This window comes from Vombatus ursinus, unplaced genomic scaffold, assembly GCF_900497805.2.
Source record: "Vombatus ursinus unplaced genomic scaffold, bare-nosed wombat genome assembly UNPS02014832.1, whole genome shotgun sequence".
NCBI lineage: Eukaryota > Metazoa > Chordata > Mammalia > Diprotodontia > Vombatidae > Vombatus > Vombatus ursinus.
This window is the reverse complement of record NW_020954610.1, coordinates 71,039,756-71,066,604: the sequence shown is the minus strand read 5'-3', so window position 1 is coordinate 71,066,604 and position 26,849 is coordinate 71,039,756. Positions and strand designations below refer to the sequence as shown.

At 36.9% G+C, this 26,849-nt stretch overlaps 1 protein-coding gene across 3 annotated transcripts in view; it reads left to right on the top strand.

Moving 5' to 3' along the window:
- The window catches only part of LOC114025925 (transducin-like enhancer protein 4), a 160,246-nt gene that overhangs the window by 34,674 nt on the left and 98,723 nt on the right, over window positions 1-26,849 (top strand). For all 3 annotated transcript variants that reach the window (XM_027839453.1, XM_027839454.1, XM_027839452.1), the window contains exons 5-6: window positions 4,894-4,956; window positions 20,312-20,386. In XM_027839453.1, the coding sequence (XP_027695254.1) occupies window positions 4,894-4,956; window positions 20,312-20,386 (138 nt within the window). The remainder of the gene's footprint in view (window positions 1-4,893; window positions 4,957-20,311; window positions 20,387-26,849) is intronic.

Genomic DNA, 26,849 nt, shown 5'->3' with positions numbered 1-26,849 from the left:
CATTTGTGCCTGACAGTTTCTCCCTTCTCCATTTGTTGTCTTATTTTTAAACAATTGCGTGCATAAGGCCATTATTTTAATTTTAATCAACGAACCTGGAGGTGGTATTTTCTTAGGGAGGAGAATTTTTTCTAAAAAGTCTCAATAGTTGACTCTTGCAGTCTAGAAAGCTACTGAGTACATGAATAGATTGATTCTGAAAATGTTATTACTTCATTTTGTCTTATATTAAGTTTTGAACAGTATGTTTTGCACAATGAGCGTTTAAATGAAATAAATTGTCAAATTGGAAGCATCAAAGTTACTCTTACCAATTCACTAGAGACACTTGTTATTGTCTATTCACAGTTTGAGCCTTCCTCACTCCTTTACTTTATAGAAGAATCATGCTTAACACTTTGGTTCAGAACATTTATGGCTCTTCTGTAAAGTTGAGCTGTACTGAACATAAAGATAACACTGACTCATTAGCCCCAGTGAGAGAATAATTCTTAACCTCTCGACTGCCTTATGAATAAGCCACTCAGGAGTTTTTGTTATTTTCCCAAAATGCCTAAATCTAGGTGTAAGCAAATAATTAATACATTCGATGATTATACTTTTGAAATTCTGTAATGAGCTGTTCCAGATAAATGATTTCATGATTGAAATAAAACATATATTGCAATCTTTGTGTGTTAATTAGTTCACTGTGAAATATGATTCATTTATTTCACACTGTGCTGTCTCATAAACTTTTTCACTCCCACCCCCTAATATTTGAAATGTTTATTTTGATGTCGTGCATGTTTATATACTTAGTGAATACCTAATAAGCGAGATTCATCTTTTTTTGGCAAAGGTTGTACTATATCAAAGAAATTAACTGAAATAAATATTCTTTGAGAACATTTTTTCTGAAACTGTATTTGCATATGTATGATGGACCAAAGCCCCCCAGTAGCAATTCCTTAACAGTAAATGTTTTGTAATCTGAATGACTTACTTATAAAGAAGTGAGAATGTGGTAAGCAAAACTGAATTACAACTTTTATACATTTTAGAATCGTTTGTGGTGGGAGGGACATTTTAAAAATCAAGCTTATGTTCAATAGTACAATTGATTTGCCTAAATCTACTTTTATTCATTTTTGTGATAAGGAAAGAATTGATTTAGATGCTATTAAATTTTACACAGGTGCTATTTTTTGACACTGATTTTATTATTGGTCAGATGTGTAATAGCTGTCTCCCCAAGATTGTAAATACAGTAGGTAGATCTTTTTGCAGTTTTGAGGCAGAGAGATAAAAAGAAAATAAATTGTATTCTTTGTCATTTCCCATTTTAGTTTATAACAGGCTATACTATCCAGTCTACTTCTCCGTCACTTCTTTGGGATAGTACCATTGGTGTTCACATGCACACAGTGTTTAATGTACAGTTAAGACAGATTGTTTCTCTGAAATTGCCTGTTTTTGACATTTCTAGTCCAATTACTTTTGTGATTTTTTTTTTCTTTTTAAATGGCAATAGTAGAAGGAAGAGAGGGATGGACAGGAAGGGAGGCAAAAAGTAGGATGGTGCTAAGTGGAAGGCGAGGAAACATGTTGAGTGTATTTTATTTCTAAACAAGTATCTTTGGTATATTGGGAGAGAAATAATAGAAGTGTCAGAATTTGTTAACGTATTTGACAAACTATGGCAGCAAAAACTATCCTTTTTTGTATTTTGGCATGAGCAATCACCCTTTTATTGGACCATTAATGCTACTTTGGAACATCATGCTGTATCCAAAGGCAATAATTTAGCAGCTGTTTATCAGGAGCTTTCATAAAACATTGAATACTATTATAACATCCAGTAACCCTAACAACAGCATTTCAAAATCTGGGCCTGTTTAAATGGGATACCCGTGAATGTACTTGTTCAGGGATGCATGACCCATATCACCTATAAATTTGATTGGAAGTTATAGTGCTGGCATAGGCTGATGGATAGCAGATTAGAACCCTGATTAACCATGTGATTTGAAGGCTGGGAATATATTGTCTAAGCAAGATTCATCAGACGCAATCAGAATTTCAAGTGGTCAGATGAAATTCAAATGTGTATTGTGGATCTCCCCCCCCCATCCCCTCTTGTGCTTTTCCTCTTAGGTTGCCTTTTTATTTTTATTTCCAAAGCTGAAAAATACTTCTTTGATGAATCTGCTCCTCACCCTAAAGCTGTCTGTCTGTTATTCATCAGAAAGCAGGTCGCAGTTCAGTGAGCAGAAGAAAAGATTTTAATAGAAGCTGTGCCAAGGGCTGTAATGCATCATTTTAGGGCCCTAATTACATTACAATGACAAATATCAATGGTGACAACAGCAATAACCTACATCCTTTAATGGCTATGCTGAAAAAGGAGTTTGGGCCCTGCGCCATTAGATTAGACTCAGTTTCAAAACACAGGCCATTAGAAGTGTGTGTCCACAGTATTATTGGCCGATAGCTGAAGCCCAGTGGAAAGGCCTGTAAATAAATGATGCCTCCCTAAAGCTTGGTCCTGTGGGACAAAAGAGGCAAAATTTAGATGACCGTGGAAGCAGCGCTGTTTCCGAGGCAACTTTAGCTTTCAAAGTGAAGAATTGCTTGCTTAATTTTATGAAATCACACTTTTCCCCCTCCTGCTGCCAATTAGACTCGCCATAAAAATCCATTGACATGGCAGCTAAAATAAATTATGAAATTCTTTATACAAAAGAAGACATTTTAAAAGGTGGAAAGGTTTCTCCTATTTTCTGTTATGTCTATTGTGTATGGTCTTGTGTACAGTAATAAAAAGCCCTTTTTCCCTTTGGAGGAGAAGTCCTTGGGGCTAACATTTGGATAGACCTGAAATAGGCAAATTCCCATTTAGGGAAATAAATTCTTTTTCATCAGTTTGTATTTCAGCAGTAGCTATCTCTATAGTGTTAGCCTCCTTAGAATAGAGCTCATTCTCTGGATTGTGTAGGCAAATGAAAGAACTCCATTTTCTTGTGTGCCCACATATTTTTCAGCTCTCCTAGCAAGGGACTATTTTATTTATGTAAACAACATAATGAGGAAAATGTGCCTGGCAGATGGTTCTGAGTATCAGAATCATTAGTTTGGTCTGCCCCAAAGTGTCTCATTATCTTTTTACTCTGTCCCCTTCCACCTCTCCCTACAAAAACTTAACAACTGAATGCCTTTGAGATGCATTTTCACTAGCTTGGTAAATGTCTCTTCATTTTCTTAGCTCACCACTGGAATTTCACCCCATATGTATCATGATGTGTTTCATCTACATGGAGAGTGGTTTGGTGATTCCATTGCAACTTTGGGTGATGGTTTTTAAATCCTAGTGGATTGACAAGTGTTCTATAGAGCCAGTGCACTAAATTACATCCTGGTGGCACTAATGAGTCTGTACTCATCAGTGCCTTCCCTACATCCTTTCATGAAAACAGGGTTAGAATGGTGTTAAGAGCTTCATGGTGAGTTTGTGTTCTTGCTTGGTAGGCAAAGTTTTTAAGGTGCTGGCATTTAAAAGATTGCATAGCTACAAGGTCAAAAAGGTTGGTGATGAAAGAAAGAAAAACTAAATTGCACAAGTCTGAGTGTCTCTGTCATTTGGATAATGACTTTGCAAGGAAAAGAGCACCGTGTCCTCCCATATAATGAGGAACTGACCCTGGGCAGAATTTATTTTAAGGAATGCCTCAGGAGTTGTAATTGCTGTACTTTTTCTACCTCTCAACACCTTCCTTTAGCCTGGTCCTTCCTAATCCTTCTGTTAAAATATAAGACCATATGTTAGTCTGTATGTATGTATATATTGTGTACTGAAGTATGTCTATAGCATACCATGTTAAAATACAAATTAGGTCCTGTATGGCTTTTCAGAAAGAGAATATGCTGTGTGTTTTGATTTTGTGTCATAACACTGAATTGGTTTAAGGCATCCTGAACTCTAGCTTTATTACATTAAACTCTGAGTTGTCTCATAATTTGTCTGTTGAAGCTCACAGTTAACCAGAATTTCCATAAATACACTGTACCTTGATAATTGATTTTTATAACAATGATCCCAAACACCGAAAGGTCTTCAAATACCTGCTGAATGTTCAAGGATAGGTGAAGCTCAATTCAAGCTGGCGTGAAAAAAACAGTGGCTGGGCAGTTATAGTCAGCCCCTGATGGAAGTGTTCCCTGTGCTGATAGGATCAGGAATCTATTTAAGTATTAACATAGACATAGAATTTTTGCTGGAAATTAGTTCTCTTTATGTTATTGTGATGATTCTTAGTTCAGCTGTAAATGAGCCAAACCATCTTATTTCCTAACAATGCCCAATAACAGAGTGTTTACTCTTAAGAGTTACTGATTCAAGATAAAGTACTGCTTTTCCTGTGGATTATAGGATGGAATAGATCATCTTAGAAAGTCTTTCTTTAGCTTTATGATATTTGAAGGCTTTTGAAAGCAATGGCCATAAATAGAAACATAATAAATAACAAATTGAGAGGAAGTTCTGTATCTTTACTATCCAAAAACTCAGTGTCCTATGACAACCCAAATTAGGATGGGCTTGGGCCCTATTTCCTGTGGAAACTGTGATTTCCAGGAATAAAAATGACATCCTCTGTTGTACTGTATGTATCCTTAAAGGTTGGCTTTTTAAGATGAATACTTGCTAATGAATTGCCATGCTCTTAATGTGGCACCGTTGCTACTGCATGTTGGTAATAGGGCTCCTCTATCTGAGATTTTTCTCTTCCTTGACTTGCAAAGCACTCCAGTTACAGTCCCATTCCGTAGTAAATTGTGCCTTAATATTATCATGTTAATATTTAGGCAATCTGTAACTAACTGTTCTTTTTTCCCCTTCCCTCTTCTCTTTTGCAGGCAGAAATTGTCAAGAGGCTGAATGCTATCTGTGCCCAAGTCATTCCCTTCCTGTCCCAAGAGGTAAGGCAGTTCATGGCAGGCCCTAGCTCTAAAGTTGCCATTTCAGTAGTACTGTATTGTAGAAAGGGGGCTGGGAGCTGATTTTTCAGCTTTCTTGAATCTCTTGGTGCCTGTATTTCATTTTTCTAAGGTACTGCTCTTATTCCAGCTCCACCACCTTATTAAAATTCAGGGGAATATAATTTAAATGCATTTATATAATGGAAAATGTTCTAATGTGCTAAGCGAAATTCAGTTGTTAAAATGTTTTGCTGTCATGTACAATGTAGTGTTGCTAAGAATCATGCCTGTTTGTCAAAATGGCATATAATAGGGTGAATTGAAAAATTACCAGAAAGACAAAGTTTCTTCTATACTTCTTATAATGGGCATTAAAAGTTAGCAGAAGGAATATCAAACGGAGATATTTCACCTAGCATAGTAAGCAAAGTAATGCCACTTTTGACTAACTGCTTTAAAAATTATTGCTTTATTAAGTTTTTCTAATGCTGTTTCTATTTATTTTGGAAAATCTATAGAAGATTGTTTCATTACGTACTTAATTCTCTAAGAATCAGTTTCCTAAAAATTATGCATTTATGACAGGTACTTTAGTGCATTGCAAAAGCTCTTGGAAAGTCAACCGGATCTGAGCTTATGTTTTACTGTGGGATTTACTCTTGGGCAACACTAAGGAAGGTGTCTTGTTGCCAGTCGTTATATGCAATACAAGTCTGTTTCTGGCGTGTAGGGCCTTCTTTCCTGCTTTCCCCCTCTTAGTAGTTTTGAGATTAAAGTGAGGGTATGGGTAGCAGTTATCATTGCTTGTGTTTCCTCATTGTTCAGCTCTTCATTTGGTAAAATTAGCCTTTCTAGGTATTAATGGCTTCAGCTTTTTGTGTCATGGGCCAAGAATGCACCAAGGTATCTTCTCCTACCCTTTGCTTGTTCTATAGGGTATCATTGCTTTTCAAGAGAGCTGTTCATCCTTCTGCTTGCTAGAAGTCATGTGCTTTGATGTGAGCACCCAGCCAGTGCATGGGTGTGTACATTTGCATATCTCTTCGGAATATGAGGGAGCGGGCAAGTGTACACAGGTACTTAAACTATTTAGTGTGTGGGACTAAATACTATGGCAGGATTGTCTATAAAGAAGATCACCCATTGATAGGGACTATAAAATTGAACTTTGGACAAGTAAAATGGCCTATCATAAGGAAGCATGATGAAGAGTGACCTTGTATCCAAACCTTTAACCCTGTTTGTGACCCTAAGTTCAGATATCAGCTTCAGTCATACGTGGAAAAGGATATCCTGGGTCACTTTTTTTTTTTTTTTAGGCATTAAGTGACTTGCACAGGGTCTCACAGCTAGTAAATGTCAAGTGTTTGGTTTGAGGCTGGATTTGAACTCAAGTCCTCCCAACTTCAGGGCCGGTGCTGTATCCACTGCGCCATCTAGCTGCCACGGGGTCACTTCTTTTTACATATGGTCACAAACCCACCAGAAAGCATATCCCAATTAGCTCTTCAGGATTTGCTTGTGACCATCATTAGCTGCTGCATTGCTGTGTGGAAGTGTGGAGGGGGTGCATTTGCATGTGTTTGAGGAAGCTTGTACAGTGTCTGACTGCATGCACCCTGTTTGACCCAGGCCACGCCATTTTTGCCTGTCATTAAAAGAGCTCCAAGGTAGGGTAGTGGGAGGAACCTGAACCAGCAGAGATGTGGCTAGGGTAGAGCCTTGCCCAGGACCAAAGTGAAAACCCCACTTATCCCTAGGGAATCAGGTCTGTGCTTTTGCAAATAGAAATCATGTGGCTTGAAGTTTTACAGGATTCCCTTGAACGGCCAAAGGGTTAGCTTTTTTCCTTTGCTCAGAGATGGTTTTCAGTTTCTTTTCTTGTTGACTTTATGGCTACACACGCACTGATCATTTGTACATTTCATTTCCCCCCACCTCCCAAATCGTGGTGCTTTACAGACCAGGATCATTTTGGAGTTATAGGAGGATGGTAGTGATAAAGGTATCTGTTGTTAAAGTGTTTGATTATCTAGGCTGTTTTTATGAAGAGTCCTTCAAGGTAAGAGATATCCTAGGTGGAGCTGAAGAATATGCCTGATTTTAATTGGCTGATGAAGTTGCCTTCAGGATGAAGTGAGCCTTTGCAGGTGCTGAGACGTCCTGTTTTGCTGCAGCTTGAGTAGTGAGAAATGGTACATTTTTAAAATAGTTGTCCGTTTTCTCATTGTGTGCTTGGAAATCTTGTAGGCAAAGTTCTTGATTCATGTCTGTCCTATCAGTTTAACAACTTGATTCCCTCTCCCCAACCCTTTTTTTAAACCTATGTTATCATGCATACTTTTACTTCTCTCAAATCAGGGTGTTTCTCCTGTTGGTGTCTGAACATTTTCTACCTTGTTTTTCTTTTCTCTGCTTTGTGTGTGCATCGTACTCCCACTTCTTCCCTGAGGCCAGATGGACCATAATCTGGAAGGAGGGGAGGAGGCAGGTTATTAGAGAAAGATGAATTCTATTTCCTGTCTCTTCAGGGGCATGGAAAATCACTCTTGCATGGTTGCTATCCTCACTCAGTGCCAGGGCTGAAGGCCCTTAATCTGATCTTTTAACACAGCCTCTATGTGATATTCTTAACTGCTAAATGGCAGGTGCACCATTATAAATTATTGAAAATGTTTTCATTTAGAAATTAAACCAATAACAATATTATTGAAAAAAAAATTCAGCCAGCTTTTGTCATACTATAAATATGTGCATTAGTCTTCTGAGATATTGTAACTTATTAACCCATGGATTCTTTAATCTTAGGGATGTTCTTTCAATCATCATATACTTTGCAGAGTTCATTGACAGGAAGGAACTAAGTGACCAAATATACATTTTTTGGTAATGTCTGTTTTTTAAAACTCTTTGTACCCTGCCATATACATATGTGACATATATCTATATGAAGAAATAATATGACTCTGTATAATTTCCTGCTTAATATAAGGGATTAATTAACCATATTTTCCTTTTATACTTTAAAAAAAGCAATATTGGATAATCTATAAATGTCTTTTTAATCACTTGACTGTACTTTAGGAAAATAGATTTTGTAACTGTAGAACAAAAGCCTTTTGTTTTATGTGTATATATGTGGCTGTGAATATATATTAATGACAAGAATAATACTCATTTATTACATTTCACTAAACAATCCTAATCATAGTTATGTTTATATTACATTTTAAAGTTTGTGGTAACGTTTTTCCTATGGCAACTGTGGCAGAGTTCATGTTTTCTGAAGGCAATGGCTAAATGTGTGTGTGTGTATTTGTATTTTAAGATAAGTGACTTTTAGAGTGCCAAATTTTTTTTATTTTCTCAGTTGTCAGTTCATGATGAGAGTTTTGATTCTCAGGATTCTTAAAGATCTACTAGGGGTGGGGAACCTTCAGCCTCAAAGCCACATGTGGCCCTCTGGGTCCTCAAATGTGGCCCTTTGAATCCAAACTTCAAAGAACAAATCCCCTTAAAAGGATTTGTTCTGTAAAGCTTGGATTCAGTCAAAAGGCCATATCCAAGGACCTAGAAAGCCACATGTGGTCTTGAGGCCACAGGTTCCCCACCCCTGATCCTTGACCTTGTAACTTAAAACAACATTGTTAAGATAAAGTTAAGGGAAGGGGTTTCAAAAAATCTAGTTTTGTCCTTAGGAAATTTCTACTATTTGCAAAATAAAACTCTAAGATATTAAAGAGTTCTCTAAAAGGCACACACACACACACCCATAACACTCCCTCTCCTTCCTCAGCCCATTATTATTTTCTTTTGGAGGAGGGGAGACTCTGGTGCCATAAGAAGCAATAGGTTGCTAACTTTTTTCTGCCTGGTCTGTGCTCAGTGGTGCCTTTTTCAGGGAATAGAGAGAGGTAAAGCCCCATACTTAGTCTAACTGTCTATCATGATTTAATGATAGTAAACAGACTGGCCTATGGTGAATACAAAAAGGTACAAGAAGACATATGTCCATTTGTATCCCTACCACCTGGGGTCTCAGCTTAATTCTGAATCTGAAAGATTTGTTCTAGGAGAGACCATCTCTACCCAGAACTGCAGGCTTAGTCCAGATAGCCTGAAAAGGTCAGAGGTAACATTGTTTTATACTGAGAAGTGAACAAAGAAAAGTTGGCACATGTCCAAAGGTATCTTAAATTTGTGGCAAAAGATTTTTTATGCATGTATAAATATTCCAGTTACATGGAAGGAAGAAAGCACTTTTGGGTTGATACAAAATGTTGAGTGTTATGTGACTGTACTATGTGAATTCAGTAATCAGATTCAGCTGCTGCTGCTGAATCCTGTCTCTGACGTCTTGTTGCTTCCCTTCCCTCCCCTCCAAGGAGGAGATGATTGAACCCAACCAGCCTACATCAACACTCCTACTCCTCATTGCATACCAGGATCCCTAAACCTTATATCTTTTACAAGAGAAGAGAAGGTTTTCTTCTCCTAATCCTTCCCTCTTAGCGGATAGTAGCACATCAGCTCTTAGGTATTGAAATGCCATTTTTCCTGTGAAGCCCTGTAAGAGGACACAAAGGGTAGAGTGTCACAGAGGAACCTCATTTTGGTCTGTTGCCAGACAGAGATCATTGGCCTCTTCCCTTGAGGTCCTTCTTCCAAAAAGTCTTCTGGATTTGCTCTTATATATTGTTTCATGGCTGTATAATTGGTTGACCAGAGAAACCTTCTATGATTATATAGAAATTCTGCTTTCCTGGACTTCAGTATAGCATATGGGATTCTGGGCCTAGACAGGAAATTGACTCCTCCTGTTACTCGCAGCTCACTTAACTCAGTTCATTTAATCCTTTATTCACTAGCAAAGACATGGGAAAAAAATATTCAGTTTCCTTTCTCTTCTTGTCCCCGAACAAAAATAATCCCCCTAAACATGCAAAAGATTACCCTTTATTTTTTTTCTGGACCTCAATGCAACTTCTCTAGTTTCAGGCTTCTTTTTAAAGGTCTGCATTCTCTTGACATCATTGGGAACCACTCAGCTTTTGGTCTAATCCATATTATTGTCCTTCCCTCTATGCTGTTTGGATCACAATGGCTGGAGTATTGCTTTGTGGATGCTTTCTCCAGATCAGGGATTCTTAACTTTTTTTTTGTATCATGGCAGTCTTTGGCAGTCTAGTGAAGCCTGTGGATGCCTTCTCAAAATAATGTTTTAAGTGCACAAGATAAAATACATAGGATCACAAAAGAAACACATAATGAATTCTATTTGTCAAAATATTAAAAAAAAAAAGTTCATGGATCCCAGATTGAGAGGCTCTGTTCTAGACTAACTTGCCTTTTAATCCTTAATTTATGCTCTTTGGTGGATCTGCCATTACTAGATGACCCAGCTTACTGACACAACACTCAAAGGCTGATAGAACTTGGGCACCTTTATCATACCCATGGCTAGAGATATGGTTACTTCTCTGAGGAGTACAAGTACCTGGCTGAACTTGGACTTCTCCTCCTTGGGAGTGGTTTACTGAAATTATAGGTTTTCACTGTAATTGCTAATGAGAATTCATAGGATTATCAAAATCTTAACATAAAGGCCATTTCACAACAGAATTTTAGAACCATAGGGAGTAAGTTGGGAGGCCAAAAGAGGAGCCTCGGAACTAATAAAGCTCTGCCAGGGGTTCCTTTTGTTCCATGGACCCTTTTGGTATTCAGGGGAAACTAATGGGTAACTTCTCAGAATAATGTTTTTATTACAAAGTACAAAGACTAAATAGGTAGGGCTGATTTCAAAGGAAACCAATTACATTGAAATAGTTACCAAAATACATATTTTTTAAAAGCTCATTGATCTCAGGTTAAGAACCCTTCCCTGTTCTATTCTGTCTTCTTTGAGGAGCCTAGAACTGATCCTTCCCTTAATCTCTCTTTGGGAGAGCCTGGCTTGCTTGTGCCATACATCCTCATCAGCAGTGATATCAAACTCCAATAGAAAAGGGGCCACTCAATGGTACATAAGAATCCTTGTGGGTCACATATTGACTTAGTTTTAAAATATAATATTATCTTTTGCTTTATTCATTTTTATTTATTTTAAATATTCCCCAATTACACATTAATCTGGGTTGGGCTGCATCCAGAAGTGTTGTGGGCCATTTTTTTGACACCCCTGTTCTTAACTATTCCAAATGGAAACAAAAACATGTATCTTGAAGGTCGACCTACTTACGAACTAGAAAATGATTTGGCAGACTCTGCTTCCTGTTCTCTCAACCACTGCTAATTCACTCACAGTAATAACCAAGAACTAGACTTAAAGAACACCAGAATCCACGATTTGAGACTGATAGGACCTACCTCACAAGGAACAGTAAGCTCGAAGACAACTTTTTTTTTTCCTTTTAATCCACAAACTACATTGGAAAAATAATTTATTTGCATCAAGTAACCCATTATTAGCTTGTTCTTATCAAAGTAAGTGGTAGCTTAATGGAATTTAGCTATATTATTAATTATTTATACTATTTATACATGTGGGTAAAGGATTTTTTGTTTGTTTGTTTTATGAGACCAGGACACCCATCTAGAAACCTCCTGATATAGGCCATTTGGCAGTATTTGCTGATGAGTGACCTTTAAGTACTTCCAGTTTGTATATGCTTAGTGCAGGCAGACTATGCTGTCAATAAAAAGATCATGCCTTTGTCCCACTATGATTATCTTGGGAACATTAGCCAACCTTCTGGATCTTTAGAAAACACTATAACAGATCTAGTGTAGCTTGGAAAAAAAACAGGTATTTGAACATGCAGGTTCCAAGAGGCTTGGGTGGCACAGTGGATGGAAGGCTCAGATTCCTAAGTACAAATCTGCCTTTAGACACAACTATCTGTGTGACTCTGGGCAAGTCACTTAACTTTGTTTGCCTCTGTTTCCTCATTTATAAAATGAGCTGGAGAAGGAAATGGCAAACCACTTACGTGTCTTTGCCAAGAAAATCCCAAGTGAGGTCATGAAATGTTGGGCACAACTGAAATGAATGAACAAAAGCTTTAAAGCTATTAGAGTTTAAAATTGTACTAAGACTTGTGGAAACCCCTGCATAATACCATTGTTCCTCCTAGGAAATAGATTTTCCTCTTAAGTTATTTCTAGCCAAGGAGAAATCTGGAAAGCTGAAACTAACAAGAAACAGTCAACAAGCATTTATTTGACACTTTAAAGTTTGCCAAGCACTTTATCTAAACTCTCATTAAAGCCTCTTAACTATTGTGTGAGGTTTACTTATGAGGAAATTGAGTTTCATAGAGGTTAATGTGACTTGTCTATAGTTGCATTTTGAGTAATTGTTGGCAGGCGCAATATGAACCCAGGTCTTTCTGACACCAAGTGTAGCACTCATTCTATTTCTGTGTAATTGAATAATACAGGTCAGAATTGACAAATGACAGAAAGTGGTTTTGAGATTCTGTAATGTCTCTGCATTTCAGGCCAATGCTGTAAAAATTCATTCTGCATCTAGGTTAGCCATAGTACATTAGAGATTTAGGAAACAATTTCATAATGCTGCATCTTATAGTTATTTGCGTTGAAGTCTTTGTGAGATTTTTGATATTTCTTTAATGAGCAGATATCTGTTTTCTCTCCCTTTCATTCCCACCATTGAGAAACAAAAGAAACACACACAAACAAACAAATATGATCACGCAAAACAAATTCACATATTGTCTATGTTTAAAAAAGTAAAGCAGTGCTTCGTTATTCATCCTCTGGAATTGTAGCTATTCATCAGAGTTCTTAAGTCTACCAAAATTATCTTTACAGTGTTCTTGTTCTTGTGTAAATTGTTCTCCTGGTTCTGCGTGCTTCATTCTGCATCAGTTCATACAAATCTTCTCAGGTTTCTTTGAAACCTTCTCCCTCATCATTTCTTATGGCACAATAGTATTGAATTAGAATGAGATGAATAAGGAAAGCATTCCAGGTATAGGGGCTAGCCAGTGAAAAGGCATGAAGTAGGGAGATGTAGTGTTTAGTGGGAGGAGTAACTGGTAGGCAAATGTAGCTAGATGGCAGAGTACATGGAAAAACGGAGTAAGGTAGAAGAACACCAGAAAGTTAGCAAGGAGTCAGTTTGTGAAAGGCTTCAGAAGCCAAACAAAGGATTTTGTATTTGTTCCAGGAGGCAATAGGGAGCCACTGGAGTTAATTGGGGGTGAGGGGAGGTTGGAGGGAAGTGGAGAGTGGTTTGATATCAGGTGACCAACCAGAAGACTCAGTAGTCCAGGTGTGAGGTGATGAGAGCCTTCACTAGAGTGGCAGTTGTATGAGTGTAGTGTATGAGAGAAGAGTATGTACATAAGAGATGTTCTGAAGGTAGAAAGACAAGGTGAAAAGGAGAAAAAAAATTCCAAGCCAGTCTTATCAACTGTGCAGATTTAGTCTTAACTAGAGATACAGTTTTTAGTATGGCATCATTTTTTTTTCTAATAAATAATCATGTCTTTTTCTAGAATTCTTCAAGTTGATAATGTGGCCATTCCTGTGTTGAAACCATGAAAAAAAGTAGTTAACTGTATAGTATTTAACTGATTAAATTTAATAGTATGGTAGTATGTTGAAAGAAAGTGACATGGTGGATGGAATACTGGACTTCAGTCATCTTTAACTAGGTTCCTGCTTTGCCTCTAGCTGTGTGACCATGAGCAAGTCATTTAACCTTAATGAGTCTCAGTTTCTTCACCTGTAAAATGGGGTTAATACCTACTTCAAGAGATCGTTTTGAGGCAAGCTATATATATTTATTAGTGCAAATATTTGGAAGATATAGGGTTTTTTGTTTTGAGTATCATAAATTTGTTTCCTCCCATAATGGACGGTGGATTTTTTGTGGTTTATGAAATACCATTGCCTCCTAAAACACTATTTATTTGATCATCTAGGTTAATACAGTATCAAATTGATCTTCACTCTATTTTGCATGTATAGTGTAATTGCAAAATGGAAGCTGAAAAATGTGATCAGTCACTTTCACATTATGCCTTAGGGGGAAAATGAATGAGTACAGGGTTCCATGCACTCTTGGCAGCACAGTTGCCTCTGAATAGCACCAGGTTAAGTCTACTCTCATTGCTTGATAAGGAATCAATGGCTTGTGGCAACACATTTTGATAAAGGAGATGTTGGTTGAAATCACTAGCGATCCCCCTTGATGAGTGTATTGTGTCACCAACCCCAGTGATATTCATATGACATTTATTAAAGACCAGTGCCCTTTATTAAGGACCTCTCTTAAGGAGCACATAGCACATAGGTGTTAGACATTTTATAGGCAGCGCTGTGTGTGTCATATTATGGCCATATACTTGAGTAGTTTTAAAATGTGTAATACAGAAATGCACATGACAGTGGGTCCTTCCATGGGTTTGCTTCTTCTTTCCATCGACAGTTTTTTTTTAAAAGAAAGTTTTGGAATCTAATTTGTGCCAACATCCTTTGGATTAACAACTAGGCTTAAAAAGTGTCCTACCTTCCCTATGAGGCTATATATCTTTTTACTGTCATTGAATTGATATATTAATGAGACTGTTTGGTTTAACTTGGATGTTTGGTGCTGAGCTGTGTGGTGACATGGCCTCAGCTGTAACAGTCAAAAAATTTCTGAGTGGTCAAATCAACCGATCAACAAATGTTTATTAAGTTGTTCTGTGTCCCAGTGTTCTGGTTGTCTCAGGGAAGAGGTAATGCTTCTTTATGGGGTATGCTGGTAACCTTTCTGCCAAAGGCATAGATGGTAGCTTGTGTCTTTGCAGTCAACAGGTACATGGTATAGGCCGGGGCGGGGGGGAACCTGTGGCCTTGAGGACACATGTGGCCTTCTAGGTCTTCAAATGCGGCCCTTTGAATCGAAACTTCATAAAACAAATCCCCTTAATAAAAGGATTTGTTTTGTAAAACTTGGACTCAGTCAAAAGACTACACCCAAGGACCTAGAAGGCCACATATGGCCTCAGGTTCCCCACCACTGGTATAGGCCATTCAGAGATATTGCTTATTTATGAAATTGACTGATCCAATTTCTGTTTTGATTTGGAAAATGGCAATTGGTATTCAAGGTTATTTGACTTTTGAAGAGATCATGGGGAGAGAATGAAGATTTGTGGCTCCCTTTGGCAAATTAACACTGAGTAGGTAGAAATCAGTCAACAAGGCACTTTGAACACTTACTGTGCATGCTTGGCCATGTGATAGGTCATGCAGGGGGCTTATAAAGGAATTGAAGGCATATCTCACATATGGTTGCCCTGGAACCATGTCCACATTTATGAAATTTCCTCATAGTTTGGATAAATCAAATTTTCAAAAGGTAGTCTTCCTTTTTATATACATATTTTCTGATTGGGGGGGAAGGCATCGCCAGTCATCCTGATCTATATCTTGCCACTGGACCCAGACGGCTCTGGAGGAGAAAGTGAGGCTGGTGACTTTGCACAGCCCTCCCTCTCTCAAATTTAATTCACTTGCATGTCATGGCATCACCTTCCTGATGTCATGGTCCTCTTCAAGAACAAAGGACAAACAACAACCTGTGAGTAGTCCGAGCTGCCCCATTGGGGACCCAACTGGCCAGTTCTGGTTGGGCAATGCAGCTCCTTCCCCATTTCTCTTCTCCCCTTCCCTTCCCTCCCCTTAATTTACTCCAACCTACCTTTTCTAGCTGTTTTTATTCAACTCTTTCATAAATTTCACATTGCAACTAAACTATATGACTAGTTGTTCAGCAATTTCTTTTTTCTTTTTCTGCTTGCTATCTACCGTACAAGGGGTGCATTTCGTCTACATCATTGTTTATTGAAATCCTTCAAGGTCTAGCTCCAATACTACTTCCTCCGCTGAGTCTTCTCTCAGTTTCTTAGCTCAAAGTTATCTCTTCCCTCCTCATTTATTTCTAAGAATACTTTATTTAGACCCCTTTTTGTATTATACTTATTTCTCTACATGTCTTATGCCCCCATTAGATTGTAAGTTCCTTGAAGGCAAGTACTTGAAGCATCAGTGTTACTAGCATACCACAACTTGCACCTAATAGGTGCTTAAAAATTACTGAATTTTACAGTTTTGTTCAGTGCATGATTCTCTTAACTTAGAGAACTTTTCACCATATCATGCTTGTAGAGAAAAACCTAAACCTCAGTTGCCCTGAAGTAATAATGGAGGAATTGAGGGAGGAAAGGAAACAAATCCTAAATTCTCTCTCTGCTTTGTTTACTTATTACTTCTCATAGCAGTGGAATACAAGCTCCTAGCACAGTGACGCACATAGTAGGAGCTTTTAAGTGTTCGTTGAATTGCATTAGGCTGTGGCTTTATTGTCCACTTAGCCTTACATTTCTAATTCCTTTATGCTGGAGGATGTATGTTTCATGGTTTCATTCAGGGAGAAAAAAACAAACAAACAATAAATGGGCATATTTGATTCTCTCAGAAATTCCTTTCAGAGGGCACCCTTTTCACCCTGGCCTTGTTTGGATTGTGGCTATCATCTCTCAACTGTGTTTTCTTCTATTATGCTTGGTAGAAGTGCAAATAAAAGTTCATATCTGACTGAGCCACTGAGTAGTAAGAAATGGTGTCTAATACCCTGTGCTTCACAGACTGCTCTTTGAATAGGCCATCAGCCTGGTAAACTGGATAAAGGAGGCCGTCAGAGAGGAAGTAAGACGTATGATAAAGTGGGGGGAGAGAAACATTTGGAGAGGGAGGAATAAACCTGAAAGGAACTACCGATGTATTAGGAAATAATCTTAGTTTTAAGGAAAAACAAAAAGAAATTGCTAATTCTGCATTAGAGAATTATTTTTTTTTATCTTGAAAGGAAGCTCAATTGGCTGTGGGTAATACATGAAAAGAAAATAGTGGGGAAGATATTTTCATGTATAAATTTATGTAAGCCTTTTTAAAGTTCTTTTTAGCTACACTTTTTTTCCCGCATCTTCTATGAGCTTATGTTTCTCTTCTTCTTGTTTTGAGTTGTGATTTTTATTCTTTACCCCTCACAACTCTACAGTCTTTGGTGGAATGTTATTGTGTATGAGTGATCACTCTTAAGTGTGTTTTCTCTCCTGTTTAGAATATAAAGAAGACATTTTCTCTACCTTGAGAGCTTATATTCAAAACTCCAGTGGCACAGCAAATTTTACAGATGAATGTTTATAATAAAACACTGGTTGTAGAAAGATTGATGCTTTGGGTAAAGATTGAACTAGATTGCTTCTGAGATCCTTTCCAACTCTGGAGTACAATGATAGTATATGTTCAGTGAATAGTAGTTGTAAATAGCCAATGAGGAAGGAAATTTTCAACCACAGGCCCAATTTAGGTTATATTACATTAGCCTATAGGTCATTGCCTTCAGCAGGAAGCTGAACTTAAGACTCCCATTGTTAGTTTGATCTCTCGCAAACTTCTTTTAGCAGCGTGAGTGCCACTTTATGGTTTGTCCGTATGTTCTTCCTATGTTACCATACATACAGTTGCCATACCAGAGTGAAATCCAAGTAGGCTGAGGGCATCGGTCTTCCTTTCCTTGGTTTTGAGAAGCAGAACCCATAGAACTCTATGTGTGCTTCATGGCAGAGGTGGTCTCTCTATTGATGTGTTTTCATGCTGTTTATTATATCGATGTCTCAAATCACCTTTCATGAATATTTGGTATAGAATAGGAGTGGTATGGTAAAATGGTATTTAAAAAAAAAAGTAGGTTGGATCTTTTTTAGTTTTTAGTTCCATATGTCTTAAGTGGTCATTTCTTGTTTCAAGGCAGTTGAATCTTCAGCACTACTGACCCCTATAGAATCTTCAGCACTACTGACCCCTATAGTTTATATGACTATCTCCTTACCCTATCTTCTGTTTCTTAGCTGTTTTAATGGCGTGGCATTTTTCCTCTCAGGAGAAACACATCTTACCTTGCTCTATGTTAGCACAGGTTTCATTAGGAAATAGGGGAATTGTGGAAAGTAAAGAAGCTATGGTCAATTGTATTAGTCTTCAGAATTGCTTTCTTTTAAGACCTTGATTTGAAGGGAAAATTCCTAGATTAGGATGCACAGATCAAAAAGATTGAAGATTAAGATTTTAAATTGACAACTTGAAGGCTATGCTAAGGCAGCTTAAACACTGGCCAGTCCTATAAAACTGGAGATACTTTGACTTTGAATTTAGTAATGGCTTACTAAGTTTGGAGAGCCTTTATCACCAGAAAGTTGGCCACCAGGTGATAACAGTTTTTGACCGTAGCAATTCATGGAGCTGTCTAATAATGTGTGGGGCTTGTGACCTTTACAAATTGAGGTGGTTGTGTTTGTCCTTCATTCTGGAAGAGAACCATGACATCAGGGTGATGATGACATGACTTGCAATTGACTTTGATTTGAGTGAGGTCACCGGCCTCACTTTCTGCTCTAGAGCCATCTGTGTCCAGTGGCCAAATATTCATCAAGAAGACTGGAGAAGGCTCAGGATGAGTGGGGAGGCCCTTTTAAGCTAAAGTCTTTTCAGGTTCTCACTTTGAGTGAGGCAATGCCCATTCAGTGAATAGGCCTCTTTAAGAAGTGAGTCTAAGGATGGCCCCTTTAATAAAAAAAGAAAAAACTCAAACTGGGAGAGGAATACTCTCTGGGTTGCTGATCGAAAAGGGAAACAGTTACTATTTATGTTCACACTGAGCCCAGAGGGACCAAAAAACAACCATTAAGTGGTGCTTGGGCAGGGACCTATTGTCCAATCTAGGAGCTCCAGAGTTTGCTGGTGAAAACACAGATATTAAAGTTGAAGAACAAGTACTGGAACTTCATGTTTCCATCTTGTAGTTGTGGACATGCATTTACCTTTCTCTTAAGAAGGAGAAGTAGGGATGGTGGTCTCTATGCCTAAGTTGAATGAATATATATTTTAAAATTTAGTGGAGTTATGGGCAGGAGTCTAGAAGGGAGAAAGTCATACACCAGGATAATTGATGGATTATGTACATTGTCTAGATTTAACTATATATAGTAGCTATTCAACTTGAAATAAACAATTGAAATTGACTACTTGCCTGATGGATTTCTAAGGAGAGTTTCAGTCCAGATTCTTTATAGCTTTCCCCTTAACCAGAAAATGACCGCCTTCTCATGATGATGATAGTATGTTAAACTATAGTTAGGACTTCTGTTAGAGAATAAAATGGAACTTTGCTATTCTGTTCTTGGGATTCATAGTATGAGATCACCATATAGGTAAAACTCTAAATAACACAGTCCTTTATTAAACTTCCTTGAAAGGGCTCCATATATACCTTATTCCAAGTAACACTTTATATATACTTAATACTTAAAAATACTTAAAAGGTAATATTTTATTGTACATATTAACTTGAAAATGTGTTTTATATTTTAGAGCAATTGTTGATGAAATGTAACTATATATACATATGCAACTATCTCAAATACCTCACTATACAGATTTTCATACCACTAAATTTTGCCACCTCTATGCCACATCTACAAAACTTTTGACTTGAGTTCTTGCTCAAAGTAGTTTATAATTTTTTCTCCTTTGTCCAAGATCAAGGACAAAGAAATTTATCTGTGCTACACAGCACTAATACCCTTTAGGAAGTTTTTGTTAGTTTTTTTTTTTTTTAAATTAAAAAAATTCTCATACTTGTTGATTTTTAACCTTTTAAACTATATTTAAATAAAACATGACTCTGCTCTAAAATATATAGGCTACACTGTCACAAATAATACATGTCTCTTTTAAATATGAAAAACTGAATAGTAATCAAATGCTCCTTTTCAAAAGCAATGCGACTTTTCATTTCTGTGCATCCATCCACTATCTACTCTTAGACATTGAGAAGGACATCACTCCCCAAAAGTGCCTCTACAAAACATTCTTGTCTGAAAAGATTTTTTTTAAATGGAATTAACATCCTGATTTTTTGAGAGAAATTAGGCAGTCTTTTTTGTTTTTGTGTAGACCTTATGCTTGTCCAAAACACATCCGATTATTAGCTTCTATTAATATGTAACAGATTAATTCGTTTTGGGGGAAAGGAAGAACACATAATAGTTCTTGTAAGAGAAATACTCAGAATGTTTTTCTTTTCAACTTTGTGGATACATAGACATTTACATACATAAACACACCCCTCCCTGTGTGCATACTTTGGAAACCCGGGGACTCCTGATTTTGAGCCCTGCATGTGATTGAAGTTAGAAAACATCATAGAAAAAAAGCTGTACTTGACTGACTAGAAAACAAATAATTTTATTCTGTTTCTGATCTTCATTTATAGCACCAGCAACAAGTGGTGCAGGCTGTGGAACGTGCCAAGCAAGTGACCATGGCAGAACTGAACGCAATCATTGGGGTATGTGGTCTTTCTGTTTTAGCTCTAATAGTGTTTGTAAGTAGCTCTCATTCTCAATTTGGTTCCATTAGATGGGCAAAAGTGGTGGACAGTAAAGTGCAATTAAGTAGTTTGACTTAAACCTCATAAATTTGATTGCTATACCAGAAATTTTTGATCACATTCTCACCAATGAAGTGAATAGAATAATTGTATATTTTGATACTTTTCCTCCCCCAAGAACAGATCCCTACTCATAGGAACTTTACTTCATGTAAAATTAGCTTCTGTAACCAGTGTACAGAAGAGTATGTATTATAATCTTGTTAAACTGACATATGCAGAGATGTATACAGTGCCTTCAAAGTAATATATCCCACATATACATATACATATATGTGGATATATTACTTCAAAGGCATTGTTTCACTTTTGGTGAATTTCTCAAATAAGTATTTAGCTTTTAATACTCTCCCATTCCCTCTAAGATATGGGAAAATGTCTCCACCTGTTTGTTAAATTATTCACTGAGTTATTGAAATACTTACTTTAAACATTGGTTTTAGTGTTGCATAGAAGTCCTTTAAGACTCTATGGCTTGGATAGGCCTCCACAAAAAGTGAAAAGCAATCAATCAGTAAAAATTTATTAAGCTGCTACTCTGTGCTAGGCACTGTGCTTAGCACTGGGGATACAAAAAGAGGCAAAAGACAGCTCTGAGTGTTTAAACTACCCAAGATGCTAAGACAAAGATGAGGAGTTATAACTTAATAGCACATTATTCACGTCTATAATTATGCAGCTGATGCTTGCGGTTTTTTAAGTTATTCTAATGAAGACACAACAAGTGTACTTTCCTTATTCTGTCCCCTCCCCATTACTTTTTCTTTTGTGTATAGATTATACACAAAAGTCTTTTCCTTTTTTTATTCAGTGTATCAAACACACTTTGAAATGCTAATTATTCCATTTACTTTCATTAAAATTCAAATTGCTGAGTGAAGATGTGGATAAGGGTTGCAGAATAATCAATCTGAAGTGAAGATACTGCTTCAATTATGCCTCTGTCTTTTAACAAGGAAATCAGAACTCTCTGATCGTTGCTGACAGCAGTGGAGCAGTAGCCTGATTGTAGCTCGTTTTTAATAGGCTATTTCTAACTCTATTTTCTATCCCTCTGACCACGAGGAAATACTAGTAGTCAATTAGAAGATATAAATGGAAAAGAGTAACCTTTATTTCCTCTGAAGTGCCCCTTAGAAAGAAGGGGATGAATCCAAGCGAATCATGTAAAGTCATGAATAACATTTGTTGTATGTCTTTTACGCTCCAGTGAGAAAGAGTGGGAGATGAATACGTTTCCCAATTAGTTTTCATTACCTAACTCCAAACTACAGTCTCCTATTAGCATTGTTTCAATAAAGCAAGTTGTTAAGGTTGGAGTTTTAAAAAAATTTATCTATAGGTAAATAGTATGTTTGACTCTGTGTGTGTTGGTGCTGTTTAGATATTTGTTACTAAATGTCACATGGATCAGAAGGGATGTGAGCCTACTATAATAATGGCAGCTCTTGATTTGTGATTGCACATGTGGGAAGTTACTGGATTAATTTGAACTTTGGGTTCATTCTTTGTTGAACCGCTAAAATGTAGAACCTGTGTGGACTAGGCCATAGTGGTTGCTTTTTCTGATTTTATTTTATTTTTTTAATTTTCAGGTTTTTTTGGGGGGGGGTATGATTTCTAGAGTATTTTTCTGGGTAATTGATTGCATATTTACAAAATATGCATATAGGTTATTTTCCTGTTGTCTGTTGCATTAAAAAAATAGGTGAAAATAGTACTAAAAAGTGAGGTATAATTCTCTTTTTACTTCACACACATTCTCTCTGTACATATACATACAAATATAAATACATATATACACATACAGACATATACATACACATACATATATACATACATACACACACATTTACCCCATTTTCCAATATTTTAATTGTACACAAAGTGGCAGTTTGTCTTGTCTAGGTATGTACTTCTTTGATATGTGTGATTCCTAACTATTTCTGGTGAACGTATTGTCTGTGGATGATCTGTTTAAATGAAGCTAATTTAATCTCCCTCCCCGCCCCAATTTTATTTGAGAAATGTCCCAGTTGAGTAACAGGTTATCAGAGCAGCATGTCTTATAGTTGTGGACCTGATGGGAAATTTGAGGTGTTTGTACACAAACAGAAAGTGGAATGCGAATCATAGAGTCAGACCATTCTGAAAGAAAGAATGAAGAAACTGAAATAAATGTAGGTTAGTCTGCAACAAACTGGGGCCTAATTAAAGTGAACTTGTGAGTTTATTGAGGTTGTTGTTAATTGTGCTGTTTGTGTCTTAAAGCTTTATTATTTATTTCTAGTGTGCCATATACTTTCTCTTGTAACACTGGAATTTTAAATGCACCTCCTACTCTAGCTGGGTGTTCTTTTCTCTTTATATATTAAATTCCTTTTTTGAGTGGGAGTGTTTGATCTTCTGCTAGAAAGTATGTAGGGATGATTTGGCATGATTTTTATGTCTCTGTAAGAATAGAATATGTAACACTTAGTAAATAAAAGGAATTATAAAGGGTTAATCTAAGGTGTGAGGACATATGTACTTAGGGGAAAAGCACATAGCTTTTCAGCTCTGTCTGAACACCATCCCATATAAGCATAAATGTACTCAGATTTAATGAAATCTGATGAAGCACCGTTTTTGCTCTGCAATATTATTCTACCTTCATTGGTAAATGAACCCAGTCAGTGATCCATACAGTTTAAATGCCAAATACTGGAGTGAACCTGGAACCTGGAGAGACTACTTGTCCTCTTGACAATACGCTAGTTGTGTTTAATGGAATGAGACACTAGTTATAATGATTTCTTTCACAGGTCATGTTCAGTTTAAAACTGTTGATAGATTGAAACAAGCCAAATATCATCTAGCTTTTACTTATAAGGAAAAAAAAAACCCAGAAAATATCTATTAAGATTTGTTTCCAGTGACTAATATTTTGTGCTTTATTTTGAATTGGCCTTGTTCTACTTGTACAATGATGCTTCCCCCGGCTCCTTATGTTTTTCATATTGGGGTAGAGAATGTATATACATCTGGCTTGGTCTGTCCTGTGTCCTACTAGCTACTGTGTTTTTAAATTAGAGTCTCTGCAAGATCACTCTGTTGGAACAACACACAAATTGTAGTTTTTAAATCAGTAATATGATCTAATTAGGAATGATGTTTTCATTTCCTGTATTATTAAATTGAGTCATCTGACTATCTTAAAATGTTTTTTTAATCCATTACACTATATAATCAGCACATGCTTCTGTGAATACAGTTTTGCTTAATATGAGAGACAGCTTAAAACCTCATAAGAATTTCACCAAAAGACCTACCATTTTAAAAACCATGTTACTTTAGCATGAACATTGACAAGGAAAATGTTTGACTTATGGTAGAGAAAAATATGGGTTCTTTTGGGGGCTTTTTTTTGCCCATTTATCTCTGAGAGGAGGGAGAAATGTGCCCTCCCCCCAAAAAAGGGAAAGAAACCCAACTCTTAAGAACAGGTATGTGATGGTGTTCAAGGGAAATGCAGTTTAGCACAAGAAATGCTGAACCTCAATTTTTAGCAGTGACATTTTAATGATAGGAAGTCTGCAAAATTATTTGCCATCAATTGTGAAGGCAATAACAAGCCTTGGTGGTTTTTCACACTCTCTGTGTTAAGTGCTTTCAGAATGACAGCGTAAACTGTGTTAGAGAACTCCAAGGAAGTAAAACTGATTAAAATGTTCATGCTTGAATGGTGCTGATGGAATAGTTCATTTGGACTTTCTCTACCTCCTGCAGCTCAAGCTGAAATATTAAAATTCAGTGGATTTAAATCTCTCTCCCCTCAGCTCAGGAAAAAAACATTACATTTTAATAGGTTTTAAACTCATAATTCATTGGTTTGGAGCAGCACTATTAAATCTATTTAAATATTACTTGTATTACTAAGGAAATGATTTAAATGACTTTGCCTTTACCATCCTAGAGGTTTGAGTAAGAGGGAAAAAAGAGACAACATCCTTAGTTAATTTTTTTAACATTTTATTTTATCGTGTTTGTTGTCTTCGTCCTTTTAAAAGAAATAAATAAAAACAATCTACTCTGGCAAAAGGCAGTGACATTCAGGACAAAGGGGTCTTTGTGCATTGTGACAAGGAACTTTCAAGCTAAGGTCCCCCCTACATCATGCTAGCTTTTAAAATTGCCATTTGGGGTTTTCCAGGGATTTGTTACATTTTGCAGATTTTCTTTCCTTTTTCCCTCGCTTTGTTTATTTTTTTTTTACAGTGAACAGTCAGCCAGAAGACTAATTTTCATGACAAGGGTGGGGCCAAAAAAATAGCAAAGTACAAATAACTCCTCCTTTCCCCCTTCAAATTTACCTGAGGTACCTCCCCACCCTCCACCACATCATCCCCAAGGTATAATCATATTTATGCTTTTGTAGATTCCCAGAAAAATATTATGGATAGATTTGCAGAAGTTCTAACTGAATCTTTGCTTTGGTATACAGGCTTTTATTTTATCCCTTTGGCACCGCTGGTCCCAAGTTCTGTCCATGAGTACCAGTGTAAATTTTCATTGCTTGTGTGACACCAGAGAACTCAAGTTCATCTAGGAGTGACCTTTCACGTGGATTTATTCTGTTGAGCAATTTGCCTTGGAGAAAAAAAAATGCTTTTTTTTAAAGTGAATTTTTTTTTCAGAATTGTTTTCACTAACTCATAGGCCTTTTCTTTCTATACCATTGATACAATTAGTAGATGTACTCTAAATGTTTGGATTTTTAAACATCAGAAATGTATAGTAGATACTCATCAATGCACTCTGACTTATATATACCACAAGCGATTATCCTTAACTCTGCTTGATTTAAAAAAAAATACAGCCAGAACAAAACACAAACTGTCTTTACCAGAGTGTGCTTGGAGCTTAAAGGCTATAAAACAGATTGGCCACCTGCTGTATATTGTACACAGATTGCTTTGGTGGGAGGGGAGAGAGGTTGGCTTAAAGGTATATGCTAATTGTTTCATGTAGAATTGATTTGCATATAGTGCCAACTTAAAAGTGTTATAAAGCTCTGATTGTGCTAAGTACACGCAGTTTTTACAGCCAGATTGCACAGACCTCCAGGTCTTTTCTTTTTCTCTGGGATCTTATATTGATATTTGCCAGTTATCTACTTTTTTAAATTAAAAAAAAGTTGAGTTCACTTTCCCTAGAGTAAGAGATTATATTTATTGAACATTTTATTTAAAATCAAATCATTCAGCTAAAATTTGATGAAGCCATAAGAGGCTATGATTTTAATGTCATTTGTGTTATGCAGAAATGACACTTTTGGTAATGACTGCATTTAAGTAACTTTTTTCTTTCCACTGTCTACTTATAGATCCTCGCATAACCCTTAATAGGGAGAGGACTGTGTAACGGTGATTGTGGTCAGTGGTGTTTATTTTAAAATTAAGACTTAATTTCTAAAAGGATGCCCCTCTAAGAGGCCTTTCCAGCATATTCTTTCATAATTAAATTTGCTGTTCATGGTGGCACGGAATGTTGCTATTCTGTTTGGTGGCAAATAATGTTAACTTAGTTGACTGAAGAACAGTCACATATGCATTATGACAGTGCTGTACAGAGTTCAGGGCATTGGGCACAGCCCTTCCCTAATTGTGGTAGGACAATTGTTTTTAAATGTGTTCAGGTAAGTACATCTGACATCACTAGTGTGGCCTATGGAACTTGTTAAGACATGCAAGAGGCTGGTTTCTAGTTTTTACTACACTTATTAAGAGGAAGAGAGAGAGATTACCCTGCTCTATGTTGTGTTAACACCATACCACATTAAAATGAGCAAATGTGAGTACTTTTGTAGGAAGCCTTGGGTAGAACTTGACCCTGGTGAGTCAAAGGCACATTTTATTTTTATTTTTTCGACAGACAAGAAATTTTATTGGGGAAAAGAGGGAGGTGGTTCCTGTTCCTCCAATGTTCCGTGAAGAGAAATGGAGTTACCCCGAGGTCCTTGGGTCCCCAAAGCCTGGATGTGGAAGAGAAGCAGGGGAGGGGAAGACCACAGCAGCAGGTGTCCTGGGGAGGGGCCTGAGAGGGCACTATTGGGGATGGAGTCCAAAGGCACATTTTATTGGATTTAACCTTGGAATCTTTAATATTCCTCTGTCTTTGTAAGTTGACATTTTGCTTTTAATATCTTTCTTTTATTTCATGTTTTTTTCCTTCATTTTTCTCTTTCTCTTCCCCCAATTCTCTTATGACCTTCCCATTTAGTATAAGCAGATACCTATATGATACTGCCCTATCCTTTGTCAACATTATAGCCAAATCCTACCATGATTTAACAAAACTTTGCTATAACATTATTCACTTG